General features: G+C 40.9%; 1 protein-coding gene across 1 annotated transcript in view; it reads right to left on the reverse strand.

Annotated features, from left to right (window-relative positions):
• Positions 1-962: 962 nt before the first annotated feature.
• Positions 963-13,540, reverse strand: part of LOC140732013 (SLAM family member 5-like) — a 46,924-nt gene continuing 34,346 nt past the window's right edge. Inside the window, exons 4-5 of the mRNA XM_073054082.1 lie at positions 6,698-6,832; positions 963-6,300 (exon numbers count right to left, since the gene is read on the reverse strand). Of these exons, the coding sequence (XP_072910183.1) occupies positions 6,209-6,300; positions 6,698-6,832 (227 nt within the window). The 3' untranslated portion in view covers positions 963-6,208. The remainder of the gene's footprint in view (positions 6,301-6,697; positions 6,833-13,540) is intronic.

Genomic DNA, 13,540 nt, shown 5'->3' on the forward strand with positions numbered 1-13,540 from the left:
GGGGACAGTGTACACCCAATGACTGGTGGTGTCTGTACCTGGGGACAGTGTACCCCCCAGTGATCAGGTGTGTGTGTGGGTGGGGCAGTTTACCCCTGGTGACCCGGTGTGTGGGGGAACTGTGTACCCCCCGTGACTCTGTGTGTGTGTGTGTGTGTGTGTGTGTGTGTGTGTGTGTGTGTGTGTGTTTGTGTTTGTGTGTGTGTGGGGGGGGGGGGGTGGTCAGTGTACCCCCAGTGACCGGGAGTGTGTGTGTCTGGGGGCAGTGTACCCCCAGTGACTGTGTGTGTGGGGGGACAATGCAGCTCAGTCACTGGGTGTGTCTGTGGGCAGGGTTTACCCCAGTGACTGAGTATGTGTGTGTGTAGCTGGGGGTGTTGACAGTGTACCTCAGTGGCTGTGTATGTGCGGGGACAGTATACCCCTGTATATGAGTGAAAATAGAATCTTGCTGCTTTGTTTGAACCAATATGAAGGTGACCGTACAGTTTGGGGGCAATCTCTTTGTTTATTACCCAGTGCCTTTGTTTATGTTGCTCAGCTCTGTGGAATCTTTGACAGAACTGTAAGGGCGCTCACCGTTGGCTATCGATGAGACTGTGATTGTCCTTTGTGCCAGCAACATCCAGTGGTCTGTCAGGGTGGTGAGGATGGTCTGAGGAGATTAAACTAGTACCCCTGTCTCGAGGTAATGTGGCTGTCCTTCAGACTGTGAGAGTGGTGCCAGGGGATTGAAGAGTTCAGTCTGCAGCTCCACTCACTTCATTTTAAAATCTTTTTTATTAATTATTATTGAAGATCAACAAAAAAGATACATTAACTCAATATGTCATTATGTATAATGAAGAACAAAATTAGCAAATAACTGATTAATAAAGCTAAGCAATATATCAATAATAAGCTGAAAAAATAAAGTGTTAATAATATTTTTGAAAGAAAAAGAAGGAAAAGAAGAACCCCTACTTACTAAGAAAAATACCCCCTACAAACTGAAAAAAAAAGAGAAAAAAAAACCCATTGGAAGCACAACCCTGGAGCTATACACCATACAGGCTTCCACAGAAAAAAAACATCAATCCGCCAACTCAAATCCATTTAAAGAAAAATCAGAAGAAAACCACATTAATTAACTCAAATCAGATGATAGTAGTGGGCAAATGAACCCCACCTTTTCTCAAAATCAAACTGAGGATCAAAAGTTCAACTTCTGATATTCTCCAATCTAAGACATAACATCACCTGAGAAATCCATTGTATCAATTAGGAGCAGAAGCCCAATAATACATTCTTAAATTAGGCAGAGCAAGACGTCCATCTGTTTTTAATTTTTGTAAATGATATTTACCAATTCTTCACTTTTATTATTCCAAACAAAATATGAAATAATAGAGTCAATCTTATCAAATAACTTCTTAGTTAAAAAAATACGGATATTTTTAAATACATATAAAAATTCTGGTAAAATAATCATTTTAACTGCATTAATTTCACTGCCTAACGAAAGTGTAAGTAGATTCCATCTACAAAATAAATGCTTCATAAAATCTACTAAAGGTACCAAAATTAGCTTTATAAAGGTCTTTATCATCTTTAGTAATAATAATACCCAAATCTTTAAGTGAGTCCATAACTCTAAAAGGAATGTCATCATATATAGAAGCAGAATCATTTAGGGGAAATAATTCACTTTTACGAAGGTTTAGTTTATATCCCGAGAACTTTCCAAAATCATTTAATAGTTTCAATAAACTAGGATTGGATTCTTCAGGATTCGAAATATAAACTAAGAGATCGTCAGCATAAAAGGAGATCTTATGAACAGTCCCATTTATAAGAATTCCATGAGTATCTTTAGCTGCACAAAGTGCAATAGCCAAGGGTTCCAGCACCAAATTAAATAACAAAGGACTTAACGAACACTCTTTTCTCGTACCCTGTGAAAGGTGAATAAAAGGAGATCTACAATTATCAGTAATAACAGTAGCAATATGGCTTTTCTATATCATTCCAATCCACTTATTAAAATTAATACCAAAGCCAAATTTCTCTATAACATTAGATAAGTCAAATGCTTTTTCAGCATCGAGAGAGACAACACATTGGGGAGACTTAGAAAAGGATGAATATATAATATTTAACAGTCTCAGAACATTAGAGAAGGAATAGCGGTCCTTTACAAAATCTGTTTGGTCTTGAGAGATAGTTTTATCTAGAATACCCAGCCGATTGGCCATTATTTTTGAAAGAATTTTAGCATCCACATTTAATAATGAAATAGGTCTATATGAAGCACAGTCTTTCTTAAGAATTAGAGAAATAGAAGCTTCATAAAATGTGGGAGGTAACTCTCATATCAAAAAAGAACCTTTAAGCATTTCCAACATATAAAAAAAGCAATTTTTCAATTTTTTATAAAATCCTACAGAATAAGGATCCAGTCCAGGAGCTTTAGCAGATTGCATTGAAAAACCAGCTTTCTGAATTTCATTTTCAGTAATAGGAGCATCAAGAGTTTGTTGATCTTCAATAGAGATTCGAGGAAAATCAATCTTTTGTAAAAAGGCAATCATTTTAGAAGAATCAACTGGAAACTGAGATTTATAAAGTTTAATATAAAGGACTTGAAAAATGTTATTAATATCTTCAAAATTACATGCTAAACTACCATCTCCCTTATGAATTTTTTAAATTTGTCTTTTACCTCTTGCTGCTTTTAATTGAGATGCTAATAGCTTATTATTTTTATCTCCAAACACATAAAATTGACTTTTCAATTTAAGCAAATTTCTTTCAATAGGGTAAGTTAATAATATTGTGATTGGAGTTCAACTCTGTTTGAATAAATCAATGTTAGGAGAGATTGCATAAATATTATCCAAGTCTTTAACTTGTTTGGAAATCTCATCTAACTCTATTTTTGTCTGTTTCTTAAGCTTAGCTAAATAGGAAATTATCTGACTGTGCAAATATGCTTTAAATGTATCCCATATAATCAATTTTGACACATCTCCTTTATTGTTAAAAAGAAAAAAATATTTGTCTGAATCTCAATAAATTTGACAAAGTCTGACCTTTGTAATACATTTTCTGGAAAACACCAATGCAAATTCACAATAACGACATCATTCAATTCAAAATCTAAGCTTACAGGCGCATGGTCCTATAGACTATATTCACATTTCTGGACTTTGGACAAAAATCAGGGATCAGCTATAAGATAACCAATTCTTGAATATTTTCTGTGAACATGTGAAAATAATGTATAATCTCTAACATTTTGATGTAAATGTCTCCAAATTTCAACCAAGCCAAAATCAATTAAGAGCTAGTAAATGATGCAGAACAACTTGGAAACTGCTGATTGGTTTAACACTTGTCAATCAAAAGATTTAAACAACAGTTGAAATCACCACCCATTAATAACATGTATTCATTTAAAGCTGACAATAAAGCAAATACATTTTTAAAAAAGGATCATCTACATTAGGTTCCTATAGGTTAACCAGAACAATTTGTCTATTACAATTTTTTCCTTTAACAACTAAAAATCTACCATTAATATCTGACACAATATTAATCTTCTTGGATGAATAAAATATTAGATTCAATAAAAATAGATACTCCCTTTGTTCTATTTTGACAAGTAGCGTGAAACTGAAGGCCCTTCCACATTAAAAAAAAATCTATTTTGATTGCCCGTTTTGATATGCGTTTCTTGAGCAAAATTTATATCAGGTTGGAATCGATTAATGATTTTAAAAGTCTTTGCTTAGTAGGATGATTCTAACCACGTACGTTCCAACTTACAACGTTTATCTGTTTAGTCACCATTAATAAAAATATTTTATTTAACACATAAATACACACATACCAGTGCAGGCTAATCAAAACTGGCGGTGATAAGTACAACCATACACAAAATATGCATGCTCCGGAACTCCATAATGGGAAAATAATACAAAAAAGTAAACTAAAATTAATCCTACAGTTAATCCTATAACTCAAAACTAACCCCAATCCTCCCACCATCCCGAAAAGCCTGAAATTTGGCAAAAGAAGCTGAAATGCGTCCCCATAGAATAAAAAAGAGAGAGACTCCACGTGCTGCCCATTTGTAATAGCGATTTTAAAATCTTTCCTTAATTCCTTCCCCAGTTACAAAAAAAATGACCATATGGCCCTAAAATAGAAAAGCCCTGCAGAGGAAAAAAAAAGTTCTGCTAAATATAAAAAGCCAAACACTACAGAAAACACACCACCATATCGTTCTTCTGCCCATTTACAGGCCTTGCTTCTAACTAATATATAAGCAATTTAAATATCAATTTGCTTTGATGCCTTCCATTGCTTTACAGAGTATTATTGTTCTGGAGCAATGGACACTGGTGAGGCTGTGTAATCATTAAAACATGGAATGAATTCCCAGCAGAAATGGCTAACACAAGAGGACACAATTTTAAGGTGATTAGAGGAAAGTATAGGGATCTCAGAGATTTTTTTTAGTCAAAGACCAGTGGGTACGTGGAAAGGTCTGCCATGGGTAATCATAGAGGCAGACACAGTAAGGACATTTGAGAGACTCCTAGATAGGCTCATGATGAAAGACAAATAGAATTCTCTACAGGACGGATGCATTAGAATGATCATGGAGTTGACTGAAAGGTGAGCAGAATATCATGGGCCAAAGGGCCTGTACTGTGCAGTATTGCTCTACAACATCTGGTTCCCCATATCCAGCAAAAAAGTTCAGAAAAAAAAATGTTTATACTTAATCCTTAAAAACAAACTGGGGAATACAGAAACAATCTACAAAAACATCAAAACAATAAAATTAAACAAAGAGAAAAATGCCTACGTAATCTCTGATGAAGAAAAATCAGCACTATTTTCCATTTAACTTACACACTCAATGACAAACTGTTTTTAGGAAAAAAAACTATGTATCTATCTACTAAGCCCTCCCAAATATGTGTATAAAAGAAAAAGTCCTTATGAACTATGAAAACTATCAGTTATTTAATGAAAAAAGGAAGATAAAAACACATAATCAAACAATCTGTCCGTTGTGTTAATTCGCTCAGTAGACCAAACAGATTTTGGAAAAGTCATTCATCATTCACATCAAAAAGTTCACATCTTCTTTAAATGGTTGAGTGATCAAAGGACACTTTAAGCAAATCAGAAATCTTCAAAGCTTACCTTCTTTCCGAAATAACAATTATTCAGCAGACCTAAAACCATTCAAACCTCGGCTGCAACCGGAATAGAGTTAACATAGTCCAATGTCTCTTTGGGGCCCAGAAAAACAAGTGGAGTTGAATCTTTGTGAAATAATTTTAATCAGACTGGATATTGAAGTGATGGGAACAATCACTTATCATAGGCTATCTTCATGGATGGAATGAATTTAGACCGCAGGTCCATAACTTCCCGCGGATAATCTTCATAAAACCGAATAGCAGAACCCTTAAATTTAAAAACTCTGTGTTTCCTTGCATATTTTATGATTTGGTTGTTAACTTTGAAACCAAGGAGGCAAATCAAAATTGACCTTGATTTATTTGGATCCCGAGATTTTGAAATGAAAATTCTAAATGCTCTTTCGATATCGGGAGGTTGAGGTAAAATATCCAGAAACAGAGATTGAAACAAGTTAGCAAAATAGTCCAATAAATCCCCACTCTGAGATCCTTCCTTCAGCCCAACAATTTGAATATTATGCTGATGAGATCTTGCTTCCAGATCGATAATCTTATGTTGAGACTTTTCCAAGTGGGCTGAAATATCCACTAATTGACGCTTCATTTCTTTAAGTTCAGAATTCAGGGGAATAATATTTTCTGGCACAAATTGAAAACTCTCTCGTAATGACTTCATCTCAGAAGTAGCATCAAGTTTTACCGTGTTGTTTTCTATTTTCCTGTCGAGAGCCATCAGCGAGTGTTCTAGACTCTCTACCCAAGCCGGCATATCCTCTGATTTTTTACCCCTTTCCATTGCTGGATTCAGGAAGCTGCTTTCCACTTCTTAAAGATTGTGACATAATAACAACTATTCCCCTCTAAGATCCGTCAAATAAAAGTTAAAAATTCAAAGTTTAAACTGGGAAAAAGGAAGAATTAATTGCAGCCAAACGAATTGTGTGCCACTCCATTAGACAGTAGGCAGAGTCTCCTCCACTCCCCTCACTGGGGTAATACATCTCCTCTTACCATCTAATTTCCTTCGAGAGGCTGCCGGTTGCTGCTGAACTCTTTGTTGCCTGAAATTCTGCGCAAATTGAGCTGTTGGGAAGTGGGTCTATGGAGCAGATGAAGAGGCGATGAGAACCTGCCCCCACCCCAATGTTTCCTTCATAACCCAATAACTGTCACCCCTCCGCACCAACTCCACTGCCAATCCCCCATCTCCTGAACCCCCTCCCTCATCTTTCCTTTCATTCCACCCTCAATGCAGGATTTCCTGCTCCCTCCAACCTCCTTATTCCTTCCTCCAACTGTCCATCTCTTCCCTCTCCCACCTACACCCTGATTCTTGTCATCCACACACCCTGACACCAACTACATCCCTTCTCCCACCTTTTGTCCCGATACATGAGGGTCAGGATGTGAGACACCTGCCTATACCCCTCTCCTGCTCCCCCTGCCCGGACTTGGCTGGACCTCCAGTCTTAAGGGTAGGACTGTTGGGTACTTGCCTGCAGACCCTCTCTCTCCTGTTGCACTCATCCTGAGGGTGAAATATAGCGTGAAAATAAGCCCCACAATGACACCGACGATGTTGATGCTTGCAATGAGTGCAGAGATGCTCTTTGGAAAATTGTCACCTACACCTGGAGAGGAGAAAAGCTTCTGTGAATAACTCCATCCTCACAGTTCTAATGGTGGGAGATTGATGGATCGATTCCATCCCCCTCTGGCTGAAGAAAACTCCCATTCACCCCAGTGCTGATTCCTCCCACCCACACGTCACTCCTCTCCCCTCCGTTACCTCACATCACTCCTCTCCATTATCCCTCGTCATTCCCTTCCCATCCATTACCCTTCATCACACCCCTCTCCTCCATTATCCCTCATCACTCCTCACTCCCTCCCCTGCATTACCCCTCCCCTCCATTACCCCTCATCACTCCTCATATCACTCCTCTACCCCTCGTCACTCCTCACATCACTCCCCTCCACTCCATTACCTCCTTCACTCCTCACATCACTCCCCTCCCCTCCATTACCCCTCATCACTTCTCAGATCACTCCATCCCCTCCATTAACCCTCATTTCTCCCCTCCCCATTAACCCTCATTATTCCCCTCCTATCCATTACTTCTCATCACAACTCACTTCACTGCACTCCCTTCCATTACCCCATCACTCCTCACATCACTCCCCTCCTCTCCATTACCCCTCATCACCTCTCACTGCCCTCCTCCCCACAATCGGCCACATTCTACCTCTCCATATGTCAGTAACCCACCTCCTTGCTCACCCACTATTGAAGTGTTTCTTCTGTTGAAATCAGCTCCTGTGTCAATCATGTGCACTTATTCACTGTATGTCCATAAGAGAGAGCACTCTCTCTCTCTCTCTCTCTCTCTCTCTCTCTCTCTCTCTCTCTCTCTCTCTCTCTCTCTCTCTCTCTCTCTCTCTCTCTCTCTCTCTCTCTCTCCCTCCCTCTCTCCCTCTCCCTCTCCCTCTCCCTCTCCCTCTCCCTCTCCCTCTCCCTTGATCCCGTGAGGCTGTAACACAATGGGTTTGGACTGGGTGTACCACACAGTCCCTTGTCTGCGCTCATTATCCGGTCTAGGATGGGCTTTTCCCAAAAACAGCTCTGAACACGGCGTGAATGGACAAGGTTTCAGAAAACTCTCCAATTCTCTCCTTGCAGGATCCCACTAGCCTCCTCACCATAGGAGTATTTATTCCCAAAAGAATTGAAGCTTCACCCTTCCCGACCAGGTCCAGAGAAACCAACAGTAACCAACGAGGACCTCAGCTACTCCCACATCGGCCTCTGAAAACTCCAGCTTCAACGACCAGTAACCATCGTACGGGTAGTCATCAGTACGAAGGCCCCAGATCCCAAGTGCACTGAGTGACCTCAATAGTGAGTGAGTCAAATCCCATTTGTAGAAGGATCTGTACAGCAGAGTAACCTGAGAACTGTGTCAAGTACGGCTCTAGCATAAGTACTCTCAATCCATAGGGATACACTGGAACTTAGCCCCACTAAGCCTTCAGGAATAGGGTTTTTCACTTTACCGTTCTCCTTGATAGGAACATGTCCCCTCTCCCCCTGAGACACCAGGCTATTCCCTCAATGGGTCTCTCCAAAGTTATCCGATTCCCCCTGATGGGGGGGGTGGGGGGGGGGTGTCGCGTCTGTTGAGACATTCGGAGGTTTCAATCTCACGTGACCGTGGGCCCTTCACCACTCGCCCATCCTTAATTGATTCACATCAGCCAGTGGAATGGCCCCTTTCCACCACAAGCAAAGCACCTTTCTCTCTTGCAGGTAGCCACAGAAGTAGCAAAGGAGATTTGAGGACATCACCACTTCAGCAGCCGGAGCTGTCTTTTCACATTATCAGGGCACTGTCACTCACCCAGCAGCTGAGGTGTCTGATCCGCCCAAGTCTCATATTCCTCCTCCCCATCGGGGCGGGCTTCACTCCCGAGAGTATTCCCAGCCTACGATAACTTTGACTCTCCAGTGGAGCACTTTGCTATTTATCCACCAGGGATGGAATTGCCGATACCAACACAGAATTTTCACCCGTCACTGGAGGACTCATTAGACCTTCCACATCAGACAACTCCTTCCCATCACTCCGCAGAAACGAGAGCAACTTGTCTTTAAAGTGTCTGCCTCCTGCTATGTAGGACTCAGCTTACAATTCAGCCTCTTCGCCAACACTCCCCTCTTCACTGAAAGTATGAATGGTCCATGGCCCCACTTCTCCAGGGACCCCAATAGTACCGGGCAGACCCACCCCAGTCACGTCATCGTTAGTCTGAACTAAAACGACATCTTTGCACACCTTCTGGTCAAACTGCTTTCCCTAATACTTTAAAGGTACTTAAATCCCTAATCAATAATTCATCTAAACTGTGGATATCCACCCCGCCCCCAGAACACAAGCCATAGTTAAGAATAATCTCTTTGATTCACACCAATGCATTAATCCCTGTCTCATCCATAACCACATATCTTCATCACTTTCCTGGATAACACAGGCTTAAACACAAACCCACTTACCATAGATGTCGGATTATAAGCCGCTACTTTTTCCCCACATTTTGATCAGCTTTGAACACTGCGGCCTTTACTACGGTGCGGCTAATGCATGATTTTTTTTCATGCCGCCAAAAACATTTTGCCTCGTAACAGTAGACCAATAAAATTGATGAGTAGTTCACAGAGGTCCAATGAAATTGTACGATAAATCAAGCGCACTTTCACAATTAAATTATTGTAAATCAGTCATTTGTACTCACCCTCATCAACATGGAAAACACTCGAAGAAAAGCATTGTGCTGCCTTTATGGCAGTTATTTAGTTTATAATATTTTCGCTTAGTAATTCATTTGTTAGTTAAAGTTAGAAGTGTTTTAACTATATTTGTTTTCTGTACTACATCGCGGGATGCTATGACGTCACACCCGGTTTCGCCGCGTCTTGTGGGAAATATACCGGTTTGCGATAAACGGGAAGGCGGGGGGCGAGCGGCGGAGCGGCGGAGCCAAAACGCTGCTTTTAAGTTAAAGGCGATCAATAACTTTTCCTGGTAGGCTGCAGTATATATATATTTTTACCAGTCGTTAGGAGATATTGGAATGTTGTTCAGTAAAAAAGTATACGCAACGTATATTTAAAAGTAGCCGCGTTACAGGCACGGTTCGAAAAAAAGCATTTGCAATATGTATTTGTTTATGTTACCATATGGATTTAATTAAAAGTTAAAAAATCCTCACGTGTAATATCTTTCTGTGTAAATATCTCATATTACAACGTGGGACACCTGCGGCCGAAAATCCGGTGCGGCCTAAAATCCGGTGCGGCTTGTACAAGTACAAAATTGATTTTATTTCTAAAATTAGAGCCAGCGGCTTTTAATCAGGTGCGCTCTGTAGTGCGAAATCTATGGTAATCAATTTTTAACACAAACGGGAAAATCTGCAGATGCTGGAAATCCGAGCAACACACACAAAATGCTGGAGGAAATCAGCATCTTGTGTGTGTTAATCAGTTCTTAGAGCAATTACACAGTATTCAGCAAATTCAATCTGGTACAATAGCCCCAACAATGAAACTCCTTTTCAGTTAGCGACTCTAGAGACGCTGCTCGTTAACCCCTTGCTAACAGCTGCCGGACTCAGCAGTGAGAAAACTCTGCATGTCTAGGATTGATATGACTTCAGTCCCGTCAAACCTGAGGAGCTGGGATGTCTCTCCAACCTGAACCCTGATTTCTGAGAAGACTGTGAAATTACTGATCCCATGCAATCGCCAGGCGGCAAGAAATAACAGACACTGCATACAATAATAAAGAAAGTAAAGCTTAACCAAACAGTTAGGAAAGAAAATTAAAAGAAGGGGCCATCATAATTAGATTGTCTAATCTGCACAGGTTGGAGCTCAAATCTTCTGATGTACTGACAGTGCTGACTCATTTTCACTGATCACTGCTAGAATTCCCCCTCTTTGGCTCCATCAGATTGTGCATTCGCATCAGATCAAATCATATAGTCAGTTCCCTGGAGCTTCTCTCTGCATCTTCCACTGAAAAAAGATCTTGACCCACCTCAGTGTCTGTCACAAAACCTTTACTCCAGCATTCTCTTAAACCTTCTCCCAGTTTCACCATCCAGATTGGAAGACACAACATACCTAAGCATTTCTTATATTTAACAGAAACCCAAACACCACTAGTGGCACACATTGCTTCTACAGAAAACCATTAGATAAAATACCCTACAACATTAGGACTAAAGTCTTTGCCAGGAGTGACACTTGTGGGCATAATTTAAAGTGAGAGGGGTTAATTTTAAATGAGATGTGAGAAGAAAGTTTTTTCTTCTCTCCTTTAAAAATGTAATACAGGGAGTACTGAATGCCTAAAATAAGCTGCCTTGAGTGGTGATAGAGGCAGATACATCAGGGACTTTTAAGAGATGTTTAGAAAGGCAGGTGAATATGAGGAAATCAGATGGATACAGACATTATGTAGGCAGACGGGGTTAGTTTATAGGTACAGGAGCCTCCGGACCCATCCTACCAGGTTCAGGAATTTATTACACCTCAACCACCAGTTATTCCCTCTGGTCTTGAACTCGGGAGGTGCTGTTGAACCAGAAAGGATACCTTCACTCATCTTGACTCACCCTACACTGAACAATTCCCACAGCTTATGGGCTCACTTTCAAGGACTCATCATGTCATGTTCTTGATATTTATCGCTTATTTATTACTATGTTTGTACGGCACAGTTTGTTGTCTTTTACTCATTGATTGTTCGTCTTGTGAGCAGGTTTCATTGATTCTATGGTGTTTCTTTGTATTTACTGAAAACTGAAAATGAATTAAAAAAGATATTGGATGATGCCAGAGTGGTGTTAAGGATGGCATTGGAAAATTCAAACATATCAAGGGTAAAAGAGCGTTAAATGAGAATACCACACACAAGTTTTACAAATCCTGTCCAGTTTCTTACACCATCTGTGACAAAGTAGCTGGTAGGCTACACTGCATAGAGGCTGAAGGAATTCTTTCCAAGCTTGCCTGGAGCCCATGGGTAATGCCAGTGGTCCAGCAGCCAAGAATAGTTCTGTCAGGATCTATGGTGATTTTAAAGTCGCCATCACCCAGTACTGAACATAGATCAATACCCTCTGCCCAGGGTAAAGGATATCTTTACAAACTTTTCTGGAGGAAAGCACTTCGGCAAAGTGGACTTAGCTGAGGCCTACCTACAGATGGAGATGAAAGAAAAGTTAGAACATAGAACATAGAATAGTACAGCACAGTACAGGCCCTTCAGCCCACAATGTTGTGCTGACCCTTAAACTCTGCCTCCCATATATCCCCCCCCCCACCTTAAATTTCTTCATGCACCTCTTTGGTAGTCTGTTAAACTTCACTAGTGTATCTGCCTCCACCACTGACTTAGGCAGTGCATTCCACGCACCAACCACTCTCTGAGTGAAAAACCTTCTTCTAATATCCCCCTTGAACTTCCCACCCCTTACCTTAAAGCCACGTCCTCTTGTATTGAGCAGTGGTGTCCTGGGGAAGAGGCACTGGCTGTCCACTCTATCTATTCCTCTTAATATCTTGTACACCTCTATCATGTTTCCTCTCATCCTCCTTCTCTCCAAAGAGTAAAGCCCTAGCTCCCTTAAACTCTGATCATAACGCATACTCTCTAAACCAGGCAGCATCCTGGTAAATCTCCTCTGTACCATTTCCAATGCTTCCACATCCTTCCTATAGTGAGGTGACCAGAACTGGACACAGTACTCCAAGTGTGGCCTAAACAGAGTGTTATAGAGCTGCATCATTACCTCGCAACTCTTAAACTCTATCGCTCAACTTATGAAAGCTAACACCCCATAAGCTTTCTTAACTACCCTATCTACCTGTGAGACAACTTTCAGGGATCTGTGGACATGTTCCCCCAGATTCGTCTGCTCCTCCACACTACCAAGTATCCTTCCATTTGCTTTCTACCCTGCCTTGGAGTTTGTCATTCCAAAGTGTACCACCTCACACTTCTCCGGGTTGAACTCCATCTGCCACTTCTCTGCCCACTTCTGCATCCTATCAATGTCTCTCTGCAATCTTCAACAACTCTCTACACTATCCACAACACCACCAACCTTTGTGTTGTCTGCAAACTTGCCAACCCACCCTTCTATCCCCACATCCAGGTCGCTAATAACAATCACAAAAAGTAGGGGTTACAGAACCGATCCTTGTGGGACACCACTAGTCACAACCCTCCAATCTGAATGTACTCCCTCCACCATGACCCTCTGCCTTCTGCAGGCAAGCCAATTCTGAATCCACCAGGCCAAACTTCCCTGGATCCCATGCCTTCTGACTTTCTGAATAAGCCTATCGTGTGGAACCTTATCAAATGCCTTACTAAAATCTATGTAGATCACATCTGTTCAAAGTGTTGCTTGCCATAAACCCTCACAAAGGGCCTTATCACTATAATAGGGTAATTTCTGGAGTAGCATCTGTTCCTGTAGTCTGGCAGAAAGCTGTGAACCAGGTGTTGCAAGGCTGTGCAGGAACTCAGTGCTACCCGGATGGTTTAATTGTTACCAGTCAGGATGACAAGCAACATCTCCAAAACCAAAAGACGGTGTTAAAAAGATTAGAAGATCATGGGCTCAGTGAATGATGTAACAAGTGTGAATTCTTTTAACCGAGCATCGCTTACTGTGGTCAGACCATTGACACATAAGTGTACTGAGAAACTTCATGCAGTGGTGGATGTTCCAAGGCCAAAGGTCGTGTCTCAGTTGCAGTTCTTTTT

Source organism: Hemitrygon akajei, chromosome 8 (genome assembly GCF_048418815.1).
Source record: "Hemitrygon akajei chromosome 8, sHemAka1.3, whole genome shotgun sequence".
Classification (NCBI taxonomy): domain Eukaryota; kingdom Metazoa; phylum Chordata; class Chondrichthyes; order Myliobatiformes; family Dasyatidae; genus Hemitrygon; species Hemitrygon akajei.